Genomic DNA, 26310 nt, shown 5'->3' on the forward strand with positions numbered 1-26310 from the left:
CGCCACCGCTATCTTCTCGTGCACCGCGTTTGCGTCAATCTCCATCACCAATGCGCCGCTCTGCCTCGCCTTCAGAACCGGAAAACGAGTTGGCGCGGCCGACGGGGGTGAGATCGCTCGACACGTGCTATCGACAGAAATGCCCCCTGCAGTTGCTATGATTAAGAACAAAGTGCATGCACTTGTTCATGGTGTTTCTACAATGGCTTTAGCTGATACCGCCGCAACTGTATCCGTAATGAGTCTCAGTTTTAAAGGTCAGTTGGGGCGCATAGTTGTATTTCGGTGGGACCAGGCTGCAATGTATTGTGGAGTGAGCGGTGAGTCGTTGCGCCCTGTTTGCCTATGCACTGCTGAAGCATCCTTGACTGGTGGAGTTTTCGCCATCCCCGATCGACGCACGAAGTGATTTTGGGCAGCGACTTTTTGCGACAGTGTGGTGCGACCGTTGATTGCCGCATGGGGGAAGCTTGTGTCGATGGCCATGTTTCGTCCAGGCTCTTAGAGGAGACTTGCAGTCAAGTTGAAGTTTGTGTATCTGCTGACACTGTTGCGCTTGCGTCCACCTCTGTGTGCGTGCAGGTTGTATGTCGCGGTGAAGTTCCAGACAGTTTCGGTGCCTCCATAGAGCCAATGCATCTAAACTGTGAAGAAAGTTTTTGTCCCTCATTGTGTGGCATCGATCGGCAACGGGCGTGCTGGCTTGTGGACGGCCAACTGCTGGGCAGAACCCGCCCTGCTTTCAGACGGCTTGAAACTCGGCTGCTTTACAGAATACACGTCTTCGTCCGTAGCCGTACTAACTGACGCGCCGTGTGAACCTGCTGACCTTCGCCACGTCTCAGACAAAAAGCTTCTGTGTATGATAAACAAGTCGCTCAGCGCAAAGGAGCGCCATGCCTTGGTGGATACGCTTTCTAAGCATCTGTCAGTGTTTGACTTTGCGCAGCCGGACAGCGCGTTCTCGACTCCCGAGTCGCGAACACGCCATACTATCGATACGGGATCTGCGCGCCCGATCATGCAAAAGCCCTATTGCGTGTCGCCTAACGAGCGCAAGATAATCGGGGAACAAGTGAGTGACATGATGAAAAATGGGATAATACAAGAGTCCTCGAGTCCTTGGGAAGCTCCAGTCATACTGGTCAGAAAGAAAGACGGTAACGGGAAATTTTGCGTCGATTATCGAAGATTAAACGCCGTGCCTGAGAAGAATGTCTATCCGCTGCCCCGGATTAATGATGCAATTGCCTTCATTCGGCCTCTTGTTTTTCTTCAGTGCACCTACGCTCAGAACATTGACAAATCCCGGTATACCCTGCAGACAAGGAGAAAACAGCCTTGATAACCCCGGGTGGATTATTCGAATTCATTGTGATGCCATTTGGGTTGTGCAATGCTCCAGCAACCTTTGAAAGCTTCATGGACACCATTCTGCGTGGGTTAAAGCGGAACATCTGAATGTGCTGTCTTGACGACGTTATATTCGGGTGCACATTCAATGAGCAAAATACGCGCCTGGATATTGTCCTCGACTGCATGAAAAATGCTGCTCTCGTTCTGAACAACAAGAAATGTAACTTTGGTGACCGTCAAACCCTTGTGCTGGGTCATCTTGTTTACAAAGACGGTGTTCGGCCTGATGCCATAAAGACGGCAGCTGTTGAAGCATTCAGTGCACCGCAGTCAGTGAAGCAACTTCGTTGTTTTCTGGGTCATTGCTCTTACTTTCGCCGATTTATTCCATGTTTTACTGACGTCGCTTATCCTCTGACAAATCTGCTACATAATAACACACGGTTTGAGTGGACACCCGAGTGTGATTCCGCATTTCGTCAGTTTAAGTTCCTGCTGACCTCCCGACCTATCCTTCGCCACTTCAATCCTACTGCGCCGACAGAAATCCACACAGATGCCAGTGGCCTTGGTCTGGGTGCCGTCTTGGTCCAACGCTATGACGACGATCAGCACGTGATTGCTTATGCAAGCCGCTCATTAAGCAAACCTGAACGAAATTACACGGTGACAGAGCAAGGATGCCTCGCTGTAATCTTTGCGGTTCAGCGATTTTGCTCGTACTTGTACGGACGCCCATTCCTAGTCGTCACAGACCACCATTCCCTGTGCTGGCTCATGAATCTTCGCGACCCTTGTGGTCGACTTGCGCGCTGGTCTTTGAGGTTGCAGGAATATAACTTCACTGTTTCGTACAAGAATGGCCGAAAACATGCTGGCGTAGACTGCCTTTCCCGTATGACGCTTACCACGACGGACTGCGACGCAGACGATTTTGATCATCTCGTCGCTTTTGTGACATCTGCTTTTCCAGGTATCGATGCGTTCAAAGCAAAACAACGGACAGACACCAAATTTCAGCGACTCTTCATTTCTGCCCATTCAAGTGCAACAAGCAGCTACTGTGTACGTGACGGGCTCCTGTACAAAAGGAACTACTCAAGCACGGGTGCACGTTCCCTTCTAGTGGTGCCGGAGTGTCTCCGGCCAACTATCCTTCAGGCTATGCACGATGACCCTATCTCCGGCCACTTAGGCGCTGTGAGCACCCTTTATCGCATTCAAGAACGCTTTTACTGGCCCCGCAGGCGCCATTCGGTTGAGTTGTATGTCGCCAGCTGCATACAGTGCCAACGTCGGAAACGCTCAACCACTGCCCCATCTGGTCTCCTTCAACCTGTGCCACCTCCCAGCTCACCCTTTCAGCAAGTTGGCATTGATCTGTTAGGCCCTTTTTCTCAGTCATCTAAGGGGAACCGCTGGATAATTGTCTGCGCCGACTATTTCACACGCTATTGCGAGACGGCGGCTATACCATCAGCCACTGCAACCGAAGTGTCGCTCTTCTTACTTCACGTTATTGTTCTGCAGCATGGACCGCCTGCTATTATTATAAGTGACCGGGGACGTCAATTCACGGCGGATATCATGGAAGAGCTTGTGCGTTTATGTAACTCGCACCTCAGGCACTCGACGCCGTACCATCCTCAAACGAACGGCCTCACTGACCGCACTAATCAAACAATCACCAATATGCTTTCCATGTGTGTTGCCTCCGATAATAAGAATTGGGATGGAGTTCTACCATTTGTGACTTACGCCTACAACACGCCCAAACACGAGACAACCGGCTAAAGGCCCTTCTTCCTTCTATATGCTCAGCCGCCTCGGTATACGCTCGACACTGTCCTCCCTTTTTACCGCCACGACAATCCTACGGTGGCCGATATGCTATGCCTCGCTGAAGAGGCTCGTAGACTTGAGCGTCTGCGGACTCTGGCATCGCAAGAAAACTCCAAAGCCCACTACGACACCCAACATCGGCCTGTTACATATCACCCTGGTGATCTTGTTTGGCTTTAGACTCCCACAAGGAAGCCCAGTTCGTGCCAAAAGCTGCTGGCAAACCACGATGGACCGTATGTTGTTATGTGATGACCGTATGTGATGAGCGTATGTTGTTGTCAGCGAAATGAACTATACTCTAGCGCGCCTCCCGAACACTGGCAGGCGTTCTGCTAGGATACAATTCATGCCTGTCGCACGCTTGAAATCATGCACGCTACGACAAGCTAGCGGACTCGCCCAGTGGGGTTTGTCTGTGAGGAGAGGTATGTTGTGTCCAAGCGCGTAAAAAAGACGCGAGGATCAAGACGAGAAGGGAAGAGCAGAACGAAGACTGTGCAACGGCCATTGCAGCTGTTCATCGCGTGCTGTTCCTGCTCTCGCACGCCTAAATAAGCCCTATTTTCCCCGTGCTTGTAACAATATCCCATTTAAGTATGGAGACGTAGCACGACGTCGCGGATCGAAGTACACCGGCCTTGTGCTATACTGGAGGCATTGGCCAAGCGTCTCAACGCGCTAGCTCACCCCCGAAGAGTTCACAACTAGAAGGGCCGCTCAGCGGCGTTCAATTGGACAGTATTGTATTCGCATTCACTACCCATAAAAAGTGCTCAAGCGTCTCGCGATTTTTTTTCCTTTTTGGGCCGAGGGGAGGTTGAGTGGACCTTCATTTTTATGTAAGCCAAAATTTCAACTCTTGTTGTTTTTTACTTGAGCATCCCACGCGTCAATAAGTAAGTGAAACTGAGCAAGCGACCACAACGCTTAAGGAGAACCAGGAATTCCGTACTGCTGTGATGAGGAGTAACCGGCGTCGTAGTTTAGTGGCTATGCGTTGCCCCTCCCCCTCTCCCCGCTGCTGTGCCCGAGGTCACGAGTTCATGCCCGGCCGTGGCGACCGCGTTTCGATGAGGGATAAAGACAAGAATGGTCGTGTACTTGCATTCAGATGCTAGGTAAACAAACTTAGGTGGTCGAAATTAATGTGGAGTCTCAGTTATGGCGTACCTCACAACTTAATCGTAGTATCTTGCACGTAAAATCTCGGAAATAAATTTTTTGTGAGGGGAAGTGTTCTAGCCTAAAGAAGCGTGTGAACGGCCGGAAAATGTAATAGCTTTCATGAAGTCAAGGTTGCGCTAACGTTCGTGGCACTTCTGTTTGTCCCGTGGATGCTTTCAGTTTAATGATGTCATCAGCCTCACACGTGCTGAGATGCTGGCGGCCATGGAACGCTACGCCGTCGGTTTCAGGCAGCATGGCGTGCTTTCGGGAGACCGGATGTGCATTCACCTGGACAATACAGTGGAAAATCTATTGGCTATGTACGGCTGTGTCCTAGCAGGAGCTACTATTGTCTTAGCGAAGACATCGCTGACTGAAGGTAAGTAGGGAAATTACTCGGCATAAATTCCCAGTGTGTGGCTCTCACTAGAGCGCTCTCTGTACAAAGACCTTCCTGGGAAGGGTGTGGAAGTGTTTCTAGAAAGCTAGTTGATGATGGGCACACCAAGGAACACCTTTACGAAAACTAAATATTGTGAAAGACAACCAGCTTTCCTCAAACGGCGTAACAGTGAAACGAATCGCACGTTTTAGCGTAGCGCACAACACATTTAATCGGTGTTCTAACAATATTCAAAAATGACTTGGCGCGATGCAGCACAGTAAACTACTGCGGTGCAGCAAAAACAGCACTTCGCTACATACCACGCATCTCAAATCACTGTCGCGATGAGGTGTGCCAGCAGCGGCGTTAAGGCGCCGCGCCTCAATGACGCACGAGATGAGACCGCCGGAAAACCGTCAGCGTTCGTCAACGCCAAATGCAAGAAACAGACATAGATTCTACGAGCCGAACGTTTACTATCCGCTGAGCTCATAGTAGTCGTCGCACCACAATATGATATGCACATAGCTCATCCAGAAAATTAATGTGTGCGCGCACAACTTACATCGCAACGTTGTGGTGATTTAGTCGCCGTCGCCTTCCGTGAGTAGGTACGAGGTGGCGGGTTCGATTCCTAGTGGCGGTGGGTGCCTTTTGATGGGATCAGTATGCAAAAAAAAAGAACCGTGTACCGTGCACTGAGTGTACGGTAAAGAACCCCAGGTTGTCAAAATTATTCCAGAGTCCTCCAAGACGGCGTGCGTCGTAACGTGATTGCACTTTTGGGATGTCAAACTCCAGTCTATAATTTGAAGGCGTAGTTCTTAGACGCCCGTTTCGTCGGGGAGCATGAGGGATGGAAGCGAAGGATGAATTGGGGGATGAAAAAAGCGGTGAGCAAGTATCGGCGCGAGGAGAAAAGCGGAGAGAAAGGTGGAGCGGAACCATGAGGGGGACAGTGGAGGAAGGGAGGTAATGGTAAAAGGCGTGAGAAGGAAAGTGTAGCGCGGCGACGGTGGTTACGACATAGCGCAAGTACAGTTCGCGTCGTAGAGTCCCCTAAATTTTAAAGTACCGCCAGTCTTTGAACTCTGCCGCTGCCGCGCGACCTCCTCCCCTCCTCCCCTCCTCCGCGCCCTTTGCGCGTCCGCGCTCCCTCCCCCCCCCCCCCCGGGGGAACACGTCTTGGCCCCGTTTTTCTACAGGCGCGGAAATTCACGAATCTTGCGTTTCGCTTGTCTTTTACTGTCTTGTTGGCGCCATTTTTCTCCTAAGCTCGGCTGGATGGCGCAGCAAACGTTGCATGCTGTGTTTCTTGCGTTGTTGTGGTAGCGCTACTCCATGCCGTAGCCCATACAACTGCAGCAAGAAGCCTGGAAATTCTGCTGCAGAGTCTGCTACGCCAAGCGCTCTAAAGGTGCTGCATCCCATCCACCGTCTAGTCATCTCCCTGGCGACAGGCGCCTTCAAGACAAGTCCTATGTGGAGCATCTACGCAGACGCTGATGAGTGGTCACTGTGCCTTCAACGGTCATGTTCCAGCTTCGCTCAATTTTTGAAAGTGAACGCAAATTTTAAGCATCCCTCTTATGCAACCGTAAACGATATGACTTGTGCAACACGCTTTCACAATTGACCTGCAGTGAGACAGCCCTTCTCGTTGCGTGTGAGAAGCCTCAGCGAAGGTGCCTAAGTCCTTGAGCATAGCCTCATTGCTCCAGCGCAACCGTAGCCGTTGTGGCACTGGCAGGTCATAGAACGTGACACATCGCTCAAAGAGGTTGCAAAAAAAGCTCCAGAAAAACATATTTGACAGAATTTTTGTAACTTCAGTCAAAATGTTCATTCCAAGCATTTTACACTGACGTATCTAAGTCTTATGCAGCACTTTGCTTATCCTTCTTTGAATCAGATGTTCTGCAACCGGGAACGAATATCTTCACGTTTGAGGCGTATGCATTATTGGTGGTTGTCAAACACATCCAGAGACGAAAGATACAAAGAGCTATTTTATTTACTATAAGGTTAAGTGTCGTCAAATCTTAAAAGTCGTTCACGAAACGTAAGAATCGTGCACCTAATGATTTTTTTTGTTCAAATGCGTGTATATTGTATATATCTGACCAGCATGTCTGGGCCTAGAGGTATTGAGGGTAATACCCTTGCTGACGAAACCGCCATATTAATAGCTACAAAAGCCACCAATTTCTCTGTACACCCATGATCGAAAGCACACAGACCAGAGGGTAGCCGGAAAGCTATTTCTTCGTAATTAATGCGCATAAGCGGGAAATGACGAGTGCACTAGAAAATTTGTAATGCCAAGTTTAGAGTGCAGTCTTTAATTTCTAGTTTCATTCGGAGATATTGTAGAAAAATGAGTTTTATCGCGCAGTCCCTGGTCCGTATACTGTAGCTCATGGGTGCACCTGTCCCTGCTGCAGACTTGAAACCTATATTATGGAAAAAGCTTAAGTGCTATCGGCAATGCTTATGTGACACTGAAACATCTAATAAGATGCATTTCATGAAATCACAGTATGGCAATTGGCCACCCTTATCAAAAATATACCGAAGTGAGGTCAATCATCAGTCGACATAGAATGGGCCACACATATGACCCACACTCGTACTTGCTGACTGGTAATAAGCCCGCCTATCTGGGGTAAATCTGGCGAGGCATTGACTGTCCTCAACGTGTTGTGAATTAAAGGCTTAGTGAAAAAAAATAACTTTCGTTTACCCCAAAGCCAACAAAAGCCGCTATGTCGAGCAACGTCCGTCCGATGGAAAGTTTACAAATCATGCGACTTCGGCTAGTTGCGTGGTTGTATATTCTTTGTTTTATATGTGCTAGACTTTTGCATTTGACAAGCGAAGGTGAAAACATGAGCCAACCATTCACGGATTTAACCCCGGGTGTAAGCCAACTAATACATTCCGGCTTTTCGACAGTAGCCTTAGCTTTTTTTTTTCAGCAGTGTCGGTGTATTGCGTGCGATACACCCAAGTGATCTTTAGTGGAGCCTGATATGAGAGTATCTCTATCAACGCGATATTACCATTTGAACAACATGCTTCCTGCACCTTGCGCTTGGGAGCCCAGGTGAGGAATAACTGCAACTTGCATATACATAGAATTTATGATTACTTCGCAACAAACATGTTATGTACATAGTACACCCTATTTTTATTGCCATGTCTTCAGTACATATATATTTTACGCACTTAGGTATCGACTCATCGTAAGCTATTTTACATTCATGTTACAACCATCTGATCATGTACCACTGTCAGCTCATTCCAACGTCTGTTTCGCGCTTTTAGGCCAGAACTCACGCTTGCGCCATTAAAATTCATTAATATTCAATCATCGTATAATGATTTTGAACAACTGATAAACAAAGCCTAGCCCAAACAGGCCCCTGGTCAAATAGATTTTTCATTGCCTGACATCAAATGGAATTCGTTTTCCTTGCTGGTACGACGGTCGCCGAGAGGGCCAGTGATCATCAAGACAGATATTTCAGGGCGAATGCTATTGGTTTCGTATTGTTGACGAAGTAGTTATGCTAAAAGGAAATGTCTATTTGAGAAGGAATTTTCCACTTATTGGCATTCTAATAAAATACTTTACTGAGATCTCTCTGTCTTTACCTAAACACTGACGTATATACAAATTGTGCTCCGCAGAAGAACACATTCTTGTGCTGCTATCACTTGGAATGCGAGCAATTCGACGCATTCGTTTTTCTGATTAGTCATGTATAGGTGCCTTTTTTTAAAGCTATGAACAATTAGCTGCGTAAATTATCCTGAGATACGTTTTACAAAGCGCACTTCAACAAAACAGTCGACAAAATATGTCTTTATATTTAGTGTGTAGCCCGTATGCGTGTTATTTTCCTATTACAGCGAAAGCTCTATATGGCTAGCCGATTCGTCCGTCCATCCTTCTGTCGGAAAGGCTACATGAGGGAGAGGCGCTCTTTCCGTCCGATGGAAAGTTTAGAAATACTGTGACTTGGGCTAGTTGCATGGTTGTACATTCTTTGTTTTCTATGTGTTAGGCTTTTGCTTTTGACAAGGGAAGGTGAATACATGAGCCAACCATTCACGGATCTAACCCTGGGTGTTATCCAACAAATGCATTCCGGCGAGAAAGAAAGCAGAGGCGAGGCGAATGCTTGATGTCTGGGGGTACAGGTTGAACCGTCATCAACCCATTGATATAAACGTACAGCCAATGTGTGCGAAATAAAACAGTTGTTAGTTTGCACTGCTGTCTGTGTCATGTTCTGTGTTCAGTGTTCCTAAACAGCACGGCAAGGAAAGTAACAATGCAAAGGTTTTACCTGAACGTTGGACATATTCAGTCTTTGATACTTTCTCTGCGACATGATGTAATAGGAGAGGTTCATGCCTTTAGGTGGCACAGGTTAATACTCGGCGCTCGAGGAAGAAAAAAATATCACCGCAAGATAACAAGAAACTGCAAGTTAGCATTGACACAAAGTTCTACACACGAGTCCGGAAAGCCACAGAAGATAAACATGCGTATCCTAAAGCTATATATATAAACATAAGTACTTCGAATTGTGCCAATACAAATACATAATTTCACAATTTCACAGAGGAATGCACAGACCGTACCTAAAAAATAGATACCATATTATATAAACCTTTGACAACGTACCAAGCTTAGATTTACATCACACATATCTTTCATAAGACACTAAAATTTACTATACGCCTATGATACTGGTGTTTTGTATAAGACCCTTTAGAGCGACAAGATTTTTGCCTGAAGCCCCGCTGTTTGCCAATGGGGAAATATTATTTTAATCAAAGGTAGGCACTGGCTCGCTAAAATGTAGGCGGCTGGCCTTCCTAGTCGCCCACCCTTTTCAGGCACTGAGAGAGAAAGTGTTCATGTAAATAATTTTGAAATTGATTTATCACTTTAATTTTTACCTTGCATGAGCGATGATCACGGGCGCGTGATGATCACCGGGTTTCCGCGTAAGCTGCCATTGAAGTACAGCAGTACTTTTACAGCACTACGCTCTACGTACAGCACTATGCTCTGACTCTTGAAGGTTTGACTGTATCACAGAAACAGCAAGAACCTCTATTGTTTTATTTTGCACCACCATCAGAATGCAGCCGCCGCACACAAGCATATCTACCCGCATCATAGTCATTCCCAGAAGATTGCAAGAGCCAATGAACAAATACGACAGGTTCTTTGTAAATCCAACATTGTTGGAAGGATCGACTGAGCACGTGGTTGCTGGCATATTGCCTTTGCAGGAGAAATCCGCTACCATGCAGAAGACGGTGACTGCACGCATATCATCACTGACGAGCAGTATACCGTGAAGGTCAAGGCAGCAGTCGCAAACCTGAATATGAAGGTATGAGGCCACGTGTTTACGAACTTCCTCGCGTGCTTACTTTCGGAACACGTGCGTAAATTTCCCTCTATTCTAAAGGGAAATCAGACCACGAAGTAATTGGCGTAACTTGTACTGTTAGGTCTACAGACAAATTTAACAGTTTCAACTTCGGCGCATAATTAAAAAATGTTAAGGCTATAGCATTAACGCCCGAAAGAGGTAACCGCCGAAGCTGCGGCCGCTGAGTGTCACAGCAACAGTGAAAGTAGTCACAAATAGGTTTTCAACCACATGACATTTAAATGTGTGTTACCTATGCAAGATAAACGCTTTTCGGTAACTCTCGACAAGAGATGCGCAGCGCAGTTTGAGGGAAAATCTATGGCAGAGATGTCAGCCAAGACGGCGGAAGAAGGTGACACAGAGCTTCCATATCCACCACAGCATCTATACCCTCATGCGCCACAAAGCTATCGCGCTACAGCACGTGTGTCTGAAAGAGCTAGGTTTTTCTGCTTACTTCAATTGGAGCACCAGTGGAAATAATTCGAGCGCCAAAGAAATATTCTCCGCCCCCCTCCCCACCAGAATCTTTATACCTAGCATTTTATTCCTAGTACCAATCCTAGCTTATTGTGCTCGCAGGGGACAATAAGACGTTGCCTAAATTCGTCTAAAATAAATATGTGCCACATCGCGGCCAGCGGCGTACGTGTGTCAGGTGGTGTCTCTGGCTATAAGTGTATTTCATTTTCAATGCCTTGTGTATGCAAAACGTTCGCACTCAAATCTGCACCTCTCGCAGGCCCTCTTTTGCATGGGTCGTGCCATGGGCTTTGTGTCTGCTTCCGACTTTTCGACGCTGGACGAGCGAGTGTTCCGCGAATGTGCCATTGCCGACCCTCGTAGCACCGTTCTAGCCGTGTGCTACACGTCGGGAACCACGGGGATGCCGAAGGGCGCTGAGATTACGCACTACAATCTCGTTGCCTGCTACTACATGATGAGGTAAGAGACGCAGCTGAACATTAGTTTAAAACATATCAAAATCACCAACCGGCCTATTTGTGTACATGCCAGCAGGAAAATAGCAACGAGCCTTATTTTTAAGGACTGTATAACTTTATTCACTTCGTGTGCTCCGTTCGACACAGTGAGAAGCATCGGCAAAAGTTGGGGCGCTACTTTGTCGATGGCATAATGAGAACAAGAAATAATGCAAAGTGTAGGAAATGTTTGCAAATACGGACTCACATTTTAATATATAAGGTGTGTTCAGCTGCTCACAATTTATTATAGTGGTTTTTGTAATGGTAACTAGAGAGGCAGGTCGTTAAGCCGACTTTTGCAAAATAAAATTACAGAACCCATGTTAGATGACTGTCGATGGTAATGTGATTGGTACGCGCCGTGGTTGCTTAGTGGCTATGGTGTTAGGCTACTGAGCACGAGGTCACGGGATCGAATCCCGGCCACGGCGGCCGCATTTCGATGGTGGCGAAATGTGAAAAAACCCGTGTGCTTAGATTTAGGTGCAGGTTAAAGAACCCTAGGTGGTCGAAATTTCCGGAGTCCTCAAATATGGCGTGCCTCATAATCAAAGTGGTTATTGCACCTAAAACCCCATAAATAAATTAATTATTAATGTGATTGCAAACCAGCCAATGCAGCGACGCACTGTATTGATGAGGTCACGTTTGTTTAAAAGTTGTGTCCATACTGAGACTTCCATTGCTTCGACTGTGAGACATGCACTGTCTCTGTTGTCGGCCCACTTTGGCAATGTTTGACGCACTCGCTTGGCAAGGTTTCCCATCTACATGACAGCATAACGAAGACAGCGACGATGACGTAGTGAAGTTGATGTGATGGCAAAGAAATGACGTGCATGGAAGGATGGAGGCGGTATGACGACGATTGCATGGTTTAATCAGATGACAATTCTGAAAATAATGACAATGGTATGATGACGACAGCATGACGGCTACGGCATGAGAAGCATGGGATCGCGACGACTGCATGGCAACGATTGTGGGACGAAGACGCTATATTATGAAAACCAATGTATGGTGACTTTATGACGACGATGCAATGAGGATAACCGCATGACCACGATGCGAGGACTTGGGTTGGCGCTGAATGTATTATCAGGAAATGACGCTTGGAGATGTGCACAGTGTCAGCAAGACACATAGCAGGACAAGATGTCGTCGATACTCCAAAGTCTGCGTCCTCAGTCTCCACTTCCTCTTATTCAGCGCCCACATTTAGCACGGCGTGCGTCCCAGTCGTAATTTCTATCATAGCGCTGGCTCGGACAACTAGTGGCATTATTCCCCCGCCGAAAGAAGCCATTCGACGCGATGCCTGCTAAACTAGAAAGCACAGAACAGAGCTGTGCGCACATAGAAAGCGCCGGACAATATTTGGCGTTCTCCAAAGTGAAAGTGTAGAAGGCGGCAGTGGTCGGGACTATAACACTTTAACTCACGAAGTACGGTTTGAGGCGAACAATGTCGATTGGCATTGTGTGGTGCTCTCGAAGCCGAGGCGACGCGGTACCATCCGGATGACTTCGTAGTTCACTTCAATAATGCGGCGTAGCGCTTTGTAAGGTCCAAAGTATGGACGAAGTAGCTTCTCAGGCAAGCCCTGACGACGGATCCGACTCCACACGCAGACTTGCGTCACCTGGCTCGTATTCGACTTGCCGACGCCGAAGGTTGTAGCGCCGTGTGTCTGTACGCTACTGCACTGTCATTTGTACGTGCGAGTTGACGAGCTTTGTCTGCGTTTTGAGTAGGTAGCTGAGCGTTGGAAGTATGTGAAGATCGATCTCATGCGGAAACATTGCGTCTATCATCGCGTCGACCTCACGCTTGCAGACGAAACGGAATGGCGCGAATTGTGTGGTCTCTTGAATAGCCGTGTCGTACGCGAAAGTAACCTACGACAGGACGTGGTCCCATGTTTCATGCTGGACGTCTACATATACAGACAGCATGACGTTTAGGTCAATATGTTGGTGTGTGGATGATGGGCAGTCGCCTTGCGAAGCTGCCTGCAGCTCAGCTTGAAGATATCCTCTATGAGTTGGGCTGTAAAGGCTGTTCCTCTGTCGGTGATCACGTATGATGGGGCACTATGTCTGAGGACTGTACGATCTGTAATGAACAGGGCAACTTCGTAGGCCGGGGCTTATTGCAGAGCTTTCGTCCGGGCGTAGCGTGTTAGGTAGTCCGTGGCGACTATAATGTATTGTTTCCGCTGGCTGATAAGGAAAATTGCTGCTGGCTCTGCCGTAACACGGTGAAAGCTGCGTCTTGCTCATTAGTCCAAACGAAGGGTGTGTCATGTCACCTGAGGAGAATCCGGGATAAATTACCGATTAATGGGCCATAGTACACACACAGACCTAGAAAGCGGCGTGCTGCTTCCTTGTTGGATGTTTCGTCGGGGTCAAGCCGGACGCCATCGGCGCTCACGATGTACCAGAAAGACTTTGCGTTTTGGGCTTCTAATCTCAAGATCCTCAGTTCAAATCTTCCTCCAGTCTACTAAATCTTTAGGCTTTCAGTGGCACCTGACACCAGCAAAAAATAATTACCGAGAGCCAGTGGGGATATCCTAGCCCAGGGGCAACCAAATTGGGAAGGCCCTCTACGTCATCATCATCATCAGCCTTGCTACGCCCACTGCAGGACAAATGGCTCTCCCATACTTCTCCAGCTACCCAGGTCATGTGCCCTGTCAGGGAAGGCCCTCTAAGCTTCAACAAAGACACTCGTTTCTCGCACCTAATTTCTCGCTGGGTGAGCGTCCCCGGCATTAGCGTACTTCCGAGTGGGGTAAGCAATGCTTTACTGATGGTTGGGACATTTGTTTTGAACATGTCCTGTACTGAAATGTATGCTCTTCTTTGTGTTGTGTGGGTAATTTGAATGATTGGTATTTGAGTGAATGCAATGAATGGTAATTTCAGTGAGTCAGGGGGCCGAAAATTCGAATCATTAAAAAAAATGTAATGCTTCGTTTCGACGTGCCAAAAGCTCGATGTGATTGTAAGGCTTGCCGTAGTGAGGGACTGCGGAATAATTTTGACCACTTTGAGATCTTTTACGCGCTCGCTATGAACAGCACATGCGCGTTTTTGAATTTCGCCCCCATGGAAATGCGGCCACTGCGGCCCGCATTTGAACCCGCGTCATCGACTTTAGCAGCGCAACACCACGGCCGCTAAGCCAACACGACGGGTTTTCGTAATTTCGAATACCAATAGAATATTTCAAACTAATTGTTCGTATTCGTTCTAAAAATGAGATATTCGGCCCTTTCGAACATTTAAATTGAAGAAATATTTCGCAACAACCAATTGTAAATATAGCGTTTCTGTTATTTGGCTTCTAAACAAAGTATCGCGAATTATCAGAAGAGAAAAAAGGATAAAAAATTTAAGAAATACATAAATAAAATTGGTAACGCAAGTGATTTTGGCTTCGCGGCAGAAGCTTACATGACAACGTGTGATGTTTGCTTCGATATAATGTTATTTAGTATTTTTATGCAGTAAATTCATGTACCAATTTTATGGTTAAACTTACAACCTGTGACGTTTTCCTCCTTGTAACAGGCCCTTTTACATAAGCCTAAGGCAAACAAATTCTCTCCAATAACTCTGCTTTAGAGCGACGCTATCTATGGCTACCCACCACAAAAATCATGGCGGCGAACAGAAAACGTATTGCGGCAAAGCCAACTTTCTCGCAAATTTTCGGTAGTTCTCAATCTAATGTGGTAAAAACATCACAGTGAAATTGGCCGCTAATATGAGTCTATCATTATGCCGAGATTTCTTTACTTGTCATAATTTGCTCACATTGAAATTCTGAACGTTACAGAATTGCCGTCTGCTCTCAATACATGAGCATCTACGGAAGGAATATGGTTACAGAAAACGGCTGTAACCCTTGTTTTATCAAAACTATACCGAAACAAATTATATGAAAATTAGCTGCCATGACGACTCTAGCATTACGCCGAGTTTCACTTATTTTCATAATTACGTAGTTCAGAGACAAGTTGCATATATTCTGGAATTGTAGTCTGCTCTCAAAACTTGGGCTTCTACGGGAGGGAAACGGACAACCCCACGTTTGTCAGCTAAAATAAAGCTCTAGTCCGTCCAAGTTTGAGTGAGCTAATTAAATATGAAGTATGCTGAATCGCAAATTACAAGCAAGCATGTTTTGTTTCGTGCATGCCTTTGGACTGCGCCCTCGTCAGCGCATATCGTCGCTCGCGTCGAGGCTCGGTTTAACGGCCAGCTGCGCCTAAACGGCACCCCGTCGCAACTGCGTCAACACCTGCGCCTTTAGAGTGGAGTCGCAAAAGCCTTTCGGCGGTAGCTCTGTGTAGGTATGACGTAGGGCGCGCCTGATAAGGCGACCAAAATATGTAGATCAAATAAAGAGACAAGACAACAAATGATTGGGTATATCTTTGTATTTCGCGTAGTATACATACATAATTATATGTATAGTTACATACCAACAAACATTTATATCAACATGAAGTGGTTGACCAGCGAAGCTGGTCAACCACTTGAACAGGGTGGGAGTGGCTCCTCAATATTTTTCACATACTTCGATGAAAAAAAAATACTTATTCAGCGTTTTATGGCAAGCTACACATATAGCAGCCATACATTCTTGAATGGCTCGTTTACAACAAAGCTCTGAAGATGTTGATAGGCTACTCGTGTAGTTTTCCAAGGCAAAAAAAAAAAATGACGACAAATGCCAAACCAAGGAGAAGCGTGAGACTAAGCTTCGCTTTAAATCTTGCTACCCTATACTTGAGGGTGGTCAATTAGTGATCTCGTGTTTCAGACTGTGTTTCAGATTGTAAGACGTGTTTTTTTTTCACTAGTCTTACAAGCGTGATACCTAACCACACCGAGAAAAAATTTTCCTGTTACAAATATATGGGTCTGCGTTTGACAATTCGACATTGTATTTGTTATTGGATTTCATGAGGAAGCAGCGATTGGCGGTCCAGTGAGCTCATTTGAAGAGCGATCAAGACATACGTCATCCTTGCACTTTACTGCGTTAAAATGCCTGTTGGTAGCGCATGCCGAGGCATGGCAAAAAGGAACAGAAAATATTTCTGCAAAAATCTTGTTAGCAATTACGGAAGGGAATAACTGGAATCAATTGGCAATAATATTCGAACTTACACGTGGTTTCATCACGAAATTTGGTTTAGAAGGCTGTCATTATGTTATGTATATAGTAGCGTGCGGCAACCGAAAAGCCGTACTCCAGAAACAGTAGCCGGTGCGCAACAAGGAATCAGCGTTTATTCTTTTGCCGCGCTTTATAGGCAGTGGTTGCTTATCCGCTGTGGCTATCAGTGCACGTGATGACGAAGTGGCACGGCATGCACTTGACGTTATGTCCTCACAATGTCTCCAAAAGGAAGTATTAGCGCTGCTTGGCTATCTTTACGAGAGAACTTGTGCGGGCATTACGGAAATCCGTGGCCACCTAGGATCGTGTTCTTCGTAAAACGTATTTGATAGATTTCCAGGAAATACTTGACAATTGAACGAGGCGATCAAGAAAAGAACATGCAAAATACGTATGAGTAAATTGTTAACTACTTGAAAGGGGAGTTAGTTTTAGTCCCATCCGTTCTGGTCTGTTCGCAGTCTTTTCGTCTTGTGGCGGAATTAGCGAAAGACTTGGTTCCAATACTTTATATAGGTAGCAAAATAGGCAGCTAAGCGAACAGCGGCCAGCTTAAGCGTCGATCTAATTCTGAAGAAGCCGGTAAGAAACGCAGCGCAACGAATACAGAGTGGAAGTGTATTCAGGCTACTTTGTTGTCGAAACAAGATGCTGACTGTGAAGATTGATTGGACACTCGGCGGTGTGATTATCAGCGCACAAGCAAATGCAGACATCGTTTTCATAAGCCTAATATACGCTATATACTGTTGGTTTTCTCTGGTCCGCACACGCAATGTATGCGGATGATATGGTGACAATATATGAAATTTTTATCTGATTGTTGTGGGCGCGTATTGTCTAGTCTCAGAGACGTCTTACGAATTCGTTCTCATATTTTCCGGTAAGTTGTTTTTTCAGCCGTCAAAATGGACTGCCAACGATACTGTCCAGAATTTGAACACACCCATAGTGGTCAACAGCGACCGAAAAAGGGAAACCTCAACCTGGCGCGAACCTTTACACGTGTAAACTCGTTCTTATAGGGGCAACAGCTGGTTCTATGCATTGTTTATATGCGTAGCTCGCCCTCCCACAGGAGCGTGCAGAATAGACAGGTGGCGTAGCACAGTGTGCGATCTTTGTAAAGAAAATGAAAATGTGTAAAGCAGGCTTTAAATATGACAGTAAGAGTTGGAAAAGGGCGCATCAGGTCCTGCAGGGATTGCGGGGTGACCAAAACAGATAAGTACCTTGACCTGTAACCAAGATCTCTCAATCCGGTAGGCCTGTGGTGTCATTATGAAACACGACGCAACAATTTAATATAGAAATAGGCCGTTTAAAAAGTACGAACAACAATGCAAAAGTAACCCTAACCCAACTATCATATTTTCATGCTTGAGTTCTCCAACGATGCTTTGTTAAGTATCGAAGTATCATTTATTATAAAACCAATAATGCGACAAGTCAATAGTACCGCGCAAGCAGGCGCCGGAAGAACGTATATTTAATCAATTCGATTGTTTGGAACACCGCTCGCGTGCTGTCCTAACACCTTTAAGAATATAGAAACTACTATAGCTTTTGATAGAAGAATAATGAGCTTGTACAAGAGCTATGGCTTTAAAATTTCGTGTAAAAACACCCAGATCAGTCCTACATTTTTTCTTCGTTTTGTCATCATCAGCACCAGCATACTGTTATGTCCACTGTAGGATGAAGAAATAGGCCTTGCATTCTCCTATTTCCCCTGGCATGCGCTAGCTGATTTCAACATCCGCCTACAAACTGGCTAATTCCATCAGCTCACCTAATTTTCACCTTCCTCACCTATCTTGCTCACCTTCCTCACCTATCTTTTCACCTTCCTCACCTATCAATAATCTCACCTTCCTTTGGCACCTATTCTGTAGCTATAATCGTCCACTCGTTATTTACCCTAGTCATTACACATGGCCTGCCTATCTCCATTTCTTTCTGTTAATTTCAACTAAAATATTAGCTATCGCAATTTGCTCTCTGATTTTCATTGTTCTCTTCCTGTCCTTAACAATACACTCAACATTTTTCGTTCCATCGCGCTTTGCGTGGCCTTTAACTTGTTCTCGAGCTTCTTCGTCAACCTCCAAGTTTGTCCCATATGTTAGCACAAACCCGCCGTGGTTGCTCAGTGGCTATGGCGTTGGGCTGCTGAGCACGAGGTCGCGGGATCGAATCCCGGCCACGGTGGCCGCAATTTCGATCGCGGCGAAATGCAAAAACACCCGTGCACTTAGATTTACGTGCACGTTAAAGAACCCCAGGTAGCCGAAATTCCCGGAGTCCTCGATTACGGCGTGCCTCATAATCAGAAAGTGGTTTTGGCAGGTCATCATCATCATCATCAGCCTGGTTACACCCACTGCAGGGCAAAGGCCTCTCCCATTCTTCTCCAACAACCCCGGTCATGTACTAATTGTGGCCATGTCGTCCCTGCAAACTTCTTAATCTCATCCGCCCACCTAACTTTCTGCCACCCCCTGCTACGCTTCCCTACCCTTGGAATCCAGTCCGTAATCCTTAATGACCATCGCTTGCCTTCCCTCCTCATTACATCTCCTACCCATGCCCCCATTTCTTTTTCTTGATTTCCACTAAGATGTCATTAACTAGCGTTTGTTCCCTCACCCAATCTGCTCGTTTCTGATCCCTTAACGTTACACCCATCATTCTGCTTTCCATAGCTCGTTGCGTCGTCCTCAATTTAAGTAGAACCCTTTTCGTAAGCCACCAGGTCTCTGCCCCGTAGGTGAGTGCTGGTGTGTGTGTGTGAAAACATTTATTTTTAATGAGGTCCGGAGGCTCGACTTCTTAAGTCAAGGCTCCCACGTTGGCACTGTCAGGCCAAGCCTTTCAGCGACATCATGGGCCCTCTGGACGGCCCTTAGTTGGTCCTGAAACAATGGGCTTTGAATCCTTTTCTCCCACTGTGTCCATTCTTCAACGAGGTTGGGGAGAGTCGCGGGGCACCCCGCCAGCATATGTCTGATTCCAATGATGCCATTACAATCGTTGCAGTCCATCTTACTCTCCCTCTCTGGATATATTTTATTAATGGTGTACGGTGTGGGATATGTACCTGTTTGCAATAAGCGCAGTGAGACTGCCTGAGCCCTGTTCAGTTTTGAATGTGGCAATGGGAATTGCCTGCGTCCTAAATAGTAGTGTTTGGTAATGTAATTGTAGGTTATTAAATGATCTCTAGATTTCCTGGCTTGATGGTGAACAGCTCGGTTGTGACTGTCACGGTTAGCAAGTGCTCATGCTAAGTCATGAGCAACCTCATTGAGGTTTATCTGAGTCTCGTCCACTTTTCCCATATGCGCAGGAAACCATCGAATTTCAGTTCTCATAATCCCAATGTTTTGAAAACGTTTAGCTGCAACACCAGCTACGTAGCCTTTATCAAAACACTTTATAGCGGATTTCGAATCACAGTAAATGCAGGCCCACTTATTACTCCTGATTGCTAGAGCAATTGCCACTTGTTCCGCCACCATGGGGTCCTTGGTAAAAGTAGTGATAGCATCTTGCACCTTCCCTTGATAATTTGAGATAATGGCCGTATATGCTTCTTTACCTTTCAACCAGGCTGCATCAACTATAGCTGCCAATTGGTTCTCCTGTTCTATTTCCTGCAAGAGTGCTTTAGCTCTTGCCTTTCTCCTTTCGACATTATATTCTGGATGCATGTTTTTGGGGAGAGGGTTGGTTCTGATCTTGTTCCTAATGTCATTTCTTAATTCTACTTCGGCCTCTAATGGGCTTCTTGATGTATTCAGTTCTGCACCTGTTGCCTGTAATATGTTCCTGCCAGCTCGTGATATTGTCAATCTTTCGCGTTGCGCTAGCTGTTGGGCCTCCGCGATTTCTTCCATTATGTTGTGCACTCCTAGACTCATGAGTTTGTCAGTTGCAGCGTTACTGGGTATCCCTAGGGCTACTTTAACGAGCTTCCTGAGCATCACATTAAGTTTGTTAAGTTCTGCCTGCTTCCATTTGAATAACCCAGCCACATAAGTGAAGTGACAGAAAGCAAAGGCATGTATTATCCTCAAAGCGCTGTCCTCTCCTAAGCCTCTGTGTCTATTGGTAATTCTCCTTAGTAACCTAATGACTTCATCTGCTTTATTCGAGATATGTTGTATTGTTCTATAGTTAGCATTGTTTCCATCTATATGATACCCAAGAACCTTGATTGTTTCAACTAGCCTGACTGCGGATCCCTCATGAGTGTATAAGCAAACTCTTGGCTCATCTTTCGGAATGTAACCTCTTGGTTTGCGACCTTTTCTGCGATGTTTAATGACCAAGAGTTCTGATTTTGCTGCCGAGCATTTCAACCCCATGTCTTTCAGTGCGTTCTCTACAACATATAAACTTTCCTGTAATCTCGTCTCTGTCTGTCCTACATTACCCTTGGCACTCCATATGGTTATGTCGTCGGCATATACCACATAATGTACACCCTCAATTTTCTCCAGATTTCTTGCAACCTTGGACATTGCTAAATTAAATAGCATGGGTGAGAGCACAGCGCCTTGTGGAGTGCCCCTATTTCCCAAATTCTTAGCTTCTGATTTAAGCTCACCCAGCATGAATTGTGCAGTTCGATTTCTAAGAAAGTCCTTAATCATGTTAAATAGTCTCTTACCTAACCCCATCTCCGAGAGGATGCCAAGTATTGCCTTATGCTTTATACGATCCAAAGCTTTTTCCACATCCAATCCCAAAAGAGCTTTCGTATGCGCTGGGCTGGCCTGTATAAGTTGGTGCTTCATCAGCAGCATAGCATCCTCAGTTGACAGCCCGGGATGAAAGCCGATCAAGCTGCATAGGAGGATGTCGTTCTGCTCAACGTATTTAGTGAGTCGATTTAGGATGACATGTTCCATAGCGTTGCCTAGACATGACGTTAAGGAAATAGGACGGAGGTTCTCCAGAGTGAGTTGTTTTCCTGGCTTTGGTATGAGCATAGTATTGGCCACCCTCCATTCCTCTGAGTATACCCCTTTTCTCCAACATTCATTGAAATGTTCAGTTAGATAAGAAATTGATTCATCATCCAGATTTCTTAATATCTTGTTAGTTATTCCGTCAGGTCCAGCCGCCGATCTACTATTAAGACTGTGAAGAGCCGCCCTCACTTCACTCTCAGTGAAGTCCCGGTCAAGTTCTTCACATATGCCTCCCGTATATTCGGGTCTGTCGTCTTCTTCGTTTGGTTGTTTAAGTGGGAGATATTTGGCTGCGAGACTATCCATGATATCCTTCTGTGTTTTATCTTGGCTTTTCTGATGAACCAACTTAGATATAGCTGTTCTCTTGCTTGTCCTTGTTTCATTCTCGTTGAGCAAGTGCTTGAGGAGGTTCCAGCTACCTCCATGCCTGAGTCTACCATCAGCCGAATTACAGATCTCATCCCACTGTTGCTTCACGAGGGTCTTCGAGTGATCATCAATTTCTCTGTTTAATTGCGCAATTTTTTTCCTTAGCCTTCTGTTAAGTCTCTGCGTTTTCCATCGCTGTAATATAGACTGTTTGGCCTCAATCAGATGTGCCAGCCTGCTGTCCATAGCCTCAATATTTTCCTCTGTCCTGATTTCTTTAGTGGCCTCTTTGACGTCCTCTCTGAGCTGGATGACCCACGTCTGAAGGGGATCCTGCTCGGCATCTAGAGGCCCCACTTTCCTTCTATTCGCCCTAATTTTTCTGAACTGATCCCAATCAGTGAATTTGAAGATTCTATGTTCCTGTCTCGGTATGCGTATGGTTATGTGTATGATATAATGATCGCTCCCGAGACCCATGTTTGAATTTTCCCAATTGGCTCCTCTTGAGTTGTTTACGAAAGTAAGATCTGGTGTGGAGTCCCTGCTTGTGGACTTGCCCCAACGGGTGGGATACGCCGGATCAGTAATCAAGCATAACTCCAGATCCATGGCAAGACTCCATAGCTCCTCTCCCTTATTTGTATTCCAAGTGTATCCCCATGTGTGATAGGGAGCATTAAAGTCGCCTCCAATAATGAGCGGGGAGTTTTTGGCAACCGAAAGCACCTTGTTGAAGAGTACTCTAAACCTCTGTCTCCTGTCGTTAGGACTGCTGTAAATATTCAAACAGAAAATGCTTTGCGTCTTAGCTCTGTTCCTTTTAAGTATTATCTCAACTAGAATAAATTCAAACCTGGAATGTCTAAGATGAATATCATGCTCAATGTACGGCGACTTTTTGTCAATGAGGGTCGCCAACCCCCTCCCTGTTTTTTTGTCTCTACATATAACTTTCTACCCAGTAAGCATAATTTCGTCCGCTAAGGTTTCCTGCAGCATAATTACTTTTGGCCTGGCCTCAGATGACCTGATCACCTGTCGCAGTGCTGCTTTTTTGTGTTGGAACCCGCGACAATTCCATTGACAGACGTTAAATCCATGATTACTGTCCATTGTTATTAGGTGAGGCTGCCTTTCTATTACCCGCTACTTTCCTCTTTGTGATTGCGCCCGAAAATCCAGGAATAGACTTTATACTATCCGCCTCCGATGGCAGATACTCATCGTCGTCATCACCTCGCGTCTCAATTTTCCTAAGTCTTTTCTCCGCCGTTAGCCTCCATTTCCACAATTTGTCCACGTTAAAGTTGGTCGTTTCCACTGTCTGTCTTATCGCTTTAATTGCATCTTTTATTTCACTGAGGGCTGAGAAGACACTCATCCTCGGAACTCACCGCCTTCTCTTTAGGGGCAGGAGAGCTGGATTCTCCTGGATCGCTGCTTTTGCTTACAGGTCTATCTATCTCTACTCTAGCAGGGCTCGACTGGTCTTTTTTACGAAGCTCTACTACCTGCCTGGTCAATTCTTCTTTAGCTTTTCTTAAAGAAGTTACTTCTTTAATTACTTGCTCTATTCTTGCATCATTGTCATCACCCACAGCAGCCGAGGCGCCCCCAGCAACTCTCGCGATACCTTTTACTTTGTCAGCCCAAGTGGTTCCTGGCGTCTTCTTCTCGTCAGGTATTGAGTTCCTTTGCACGAAGCGCACCTGCACTTCCCTTGACTTGGAGCGCCTTCTCTCCCTAGATAGTGAACGATGCCTGGATCTGGTGCGACTCCAGGGGCGTGAGTGCTCCCTGTCCTTGGGGCGATGGTTGGGCGCCAGCTGTTGCGCTTCTGACTGCGATCTTGTTGACGACCGAGTCCTGCTGTGCTCTTTTCGACGAAGTCGTACGATGTAAGGGATTTGAAATGTTTGCTTACAAAACTTGTCGCCGGTAGGGTGATCGCCTTCACAAAAGTTACACTTAGGTACACACACATGTTCATCCCCTGGGTTGCGAGTTCCACATCCTCTGCACTGAACAAAGTCAGGTGTAGGACACACATCAGAGCGGTGCCCGACCCTTATGCAGGTGAAGCAGACGTCGAATTGCTTCCTGTAGAGGTAGCATCTCACTAGTGTGGATCCGTACCTGACAGAATTGAGCACTTTGAATCCATCGAAAAGTACGATGACCGATCTCGACGTCTTGATGCGCTCGGCAGCCAGCGCAAGCGGGTTCAAGTCATGCACGATGTTTCTTGTTATTATAGCTTGTGAGTCTCTGATGTCCACTCTTCGGATGACGCCTTTGCATGTGGCATGTGGTGCCGCTTCGTATGCATTTGCCTCGTATTCCGCTTCCATAATATTGAAAGACTTAATTTTAACGTACTTCGCAGCATGTTCGGGCTTAGGTTTGCTGACTACGATGATATTTTGAGTGAAGTTCGGGCAGAAAACACCTTCACGGGCCTCCTCTTCCGTAAGGCCGGATGCCTCCATGACTGCGGAACCAATCGTGGTGGTGCTCACCTTGTTCAAATTGAGCCCTCCTCTAGGTCGTGTAATGATTTTTCTGTGCTCCTCGGGCAGATGAGGCATCCTCGAAGCTTTGATAATCCGATTCTTGACCATTCCACCGACGGCGGTTCCCTTGACTCCATGCTCTCACTGATTACGTGGCAATGTGCTGTCCTCATCCACAGCCTTTGTGCTAGCTCGTGACCTTCGGCCAGCCACTACTTGCCAGCCGTAGTCATCCTGACCATTGTTTCCTTCATTTCCAGTAAAATCTTCATCTTCCATGTTTGTATCCGCCATGGCTGCGGTCAGGTGGGCTAACTAGGCCCAACAAAGGCCCTACTCCTCACTATGGGGCAGAAAACGTTCCGTAAGATTGTGAAAAAACAAGCCCCACTTCGAATCTTGGTGTCAGTAGATTCGCCGTCGCTTCGCGGATCCAGTGGTATGCTTCTTTTCGTTGCACTCTCAAAATTGACGAGCGGAGCATGGAAAAAGAAACGGAGCCGATGCTTCCACGTCTGCACTGCTCGGCGCTTCTTCTTCTTCCACCGGTAAGACACAGCTATTATACACTTTTCTCTTGAGGGATAATGACAACCTGCTGTTCATGACCTGAGAATGCCTGCCAAATGCACCCCAGCCCATGCTTATTCTTCTGATTATTTCCGTCTCATGATCCGGATCCGCAGTCACTACCTGCCCGAAGTAGATGTATTCCCTTACCATTCCAGTGCCTCGCTACCTATTGTAAATTGCTGTTCTCTTCCGAGACGTAAATCCCCATAATTTAATTTTAATATGTTAGCACCGCAAGAACGCAGTGATTGTACACCTCTCTTTTAATAATAGTGGCAAGCTCCCAGTTAGGATCTGGCAATGTCTGCTGTAGGTATTGCAACATATTTGAATTGTTCTGTAAATTTCCTCCTCATAATCATTGTCCCCTGTGAGTAATTAACCTAAATAAACGTACTCCTGTACAGACTCCAGAGACTGACTGGAGATCTCGAATTCTTGTTCTCTTGTCAGGCGATTGGACAGAATCTTTGTCTTATGCATATTAATCTTAGACCGCACCTTTAGACTTCCTCTGTTAAGGTCCTCAGTCATTTCTTGTAATTCATCCCCGATATTGCTGAACAGGTCTGCTGCAAACAGAAGGTCCGTGAGATATTTAGCTCCAGTCGATACTCTGTTCTGGTCTAATAGTTTGAGTACCTTTAAGCATGCAGTGGATATCATTAAACAGATTGTGCATCCTTTCCTGATCTCTTTCTTGCTAGGCAAGTTTCTACTTTTCTTGTGGAGAACCAAGGTAGCTGTTAGGTATTTGCAGTTATTTCAAAAGATGTTCACGTATGCCTCCTGTACCTCTTGATTGCGGAATGCTTCTATGACCGTTGGTATCCATACTGAATCAAATGGCTTTTCATAATATATGAAAGCCATGCGGAGAGGCTGATTGTAATGTAATGTTCTCCATCTTTTATTGAATGAATTGTTATACTAAGTTCTACTGTTGTCATCCCTGAGTCATGCCTTGTAAGGCCCTTCTAACTTCAGTGCTAGTCACTGAAGGCGCCTCTGTATCCTGTTCTTCACTACATCGAATGACGGTAGTGTGGCTAGTCTAGACTATACAGTTTAGTACAAAATTATTCTGCTGTTCTTGCTTTATCACCGTAAATACTTAAGAATCGCTTCTCAATAATTTCACGCTACAGCCATTTTTTACTGCTTGGGCATTCTTCTTCACGTCATAATGTCGAACATCCTGGAGTGTCTTCTTGTTGGTCAGTATTGACAGTTTAGTGAACTCTATCTGATCTTTAGGATTCGGAAACTGTCATGCTTTGTCCTTTATGTATGGGGTGATTTCTTACTTGGGAGAGCGTAACTTCCAGTTTCCTTGGTGCCTTACCTCCTACTTCAATAGCTGCTTCTGAAATCAGCCTAGTTATGTTTTCGTTCATTATCTCTATGCTGTCTTCATCTTCTTGTTCTAAACCTGCACATTTCTTTGCAAGCACCCGCCTGAGTTGG

General features: G+C 46.0%; 1 protein-coding gene across 1 annotated transcript in view; it reads left to right on the top strand.

Moving 5' to 3' along the window:
• LOC142578119 (uncharacterized) overlaps positions 1 to 26310 on the top strand; it is a 186120-nt gene that overhangs the window by 70002 nt on the left and 89808 nt on the right. The window contains exons 3-5 of the mRNA XM_075687527.1: positions 4546 to 4747; positions 10067 to 10170; positions 10958 to 11160. Of these exons, the coding sequence (XP_075543642.1) occupies positions 4546 to 4747; positions 10067 to 10170; positions 10958 to 11160 (509 nt within the window). The remainder of the gene's footprint in view (positions 1 to 4545; positions 4748 to 10066; positions 10171 to 10957; positions 11161 to 26310) is intronic.

This window comes from Dermacentor variabilis, chromosome 4, assembly GCF_050947875.1.
Source record: "Dermacentor variabilis isolate Ectoservices chromosome 4, ASM5094787v1, whole genome shotgun sequence".
Lineage (NCBI taxonomy): Eukaryota > Metazoa > Arthropoda > Arachnida > Ixodida > Ixodidae > Dermacentor > Dermacentor variabilis.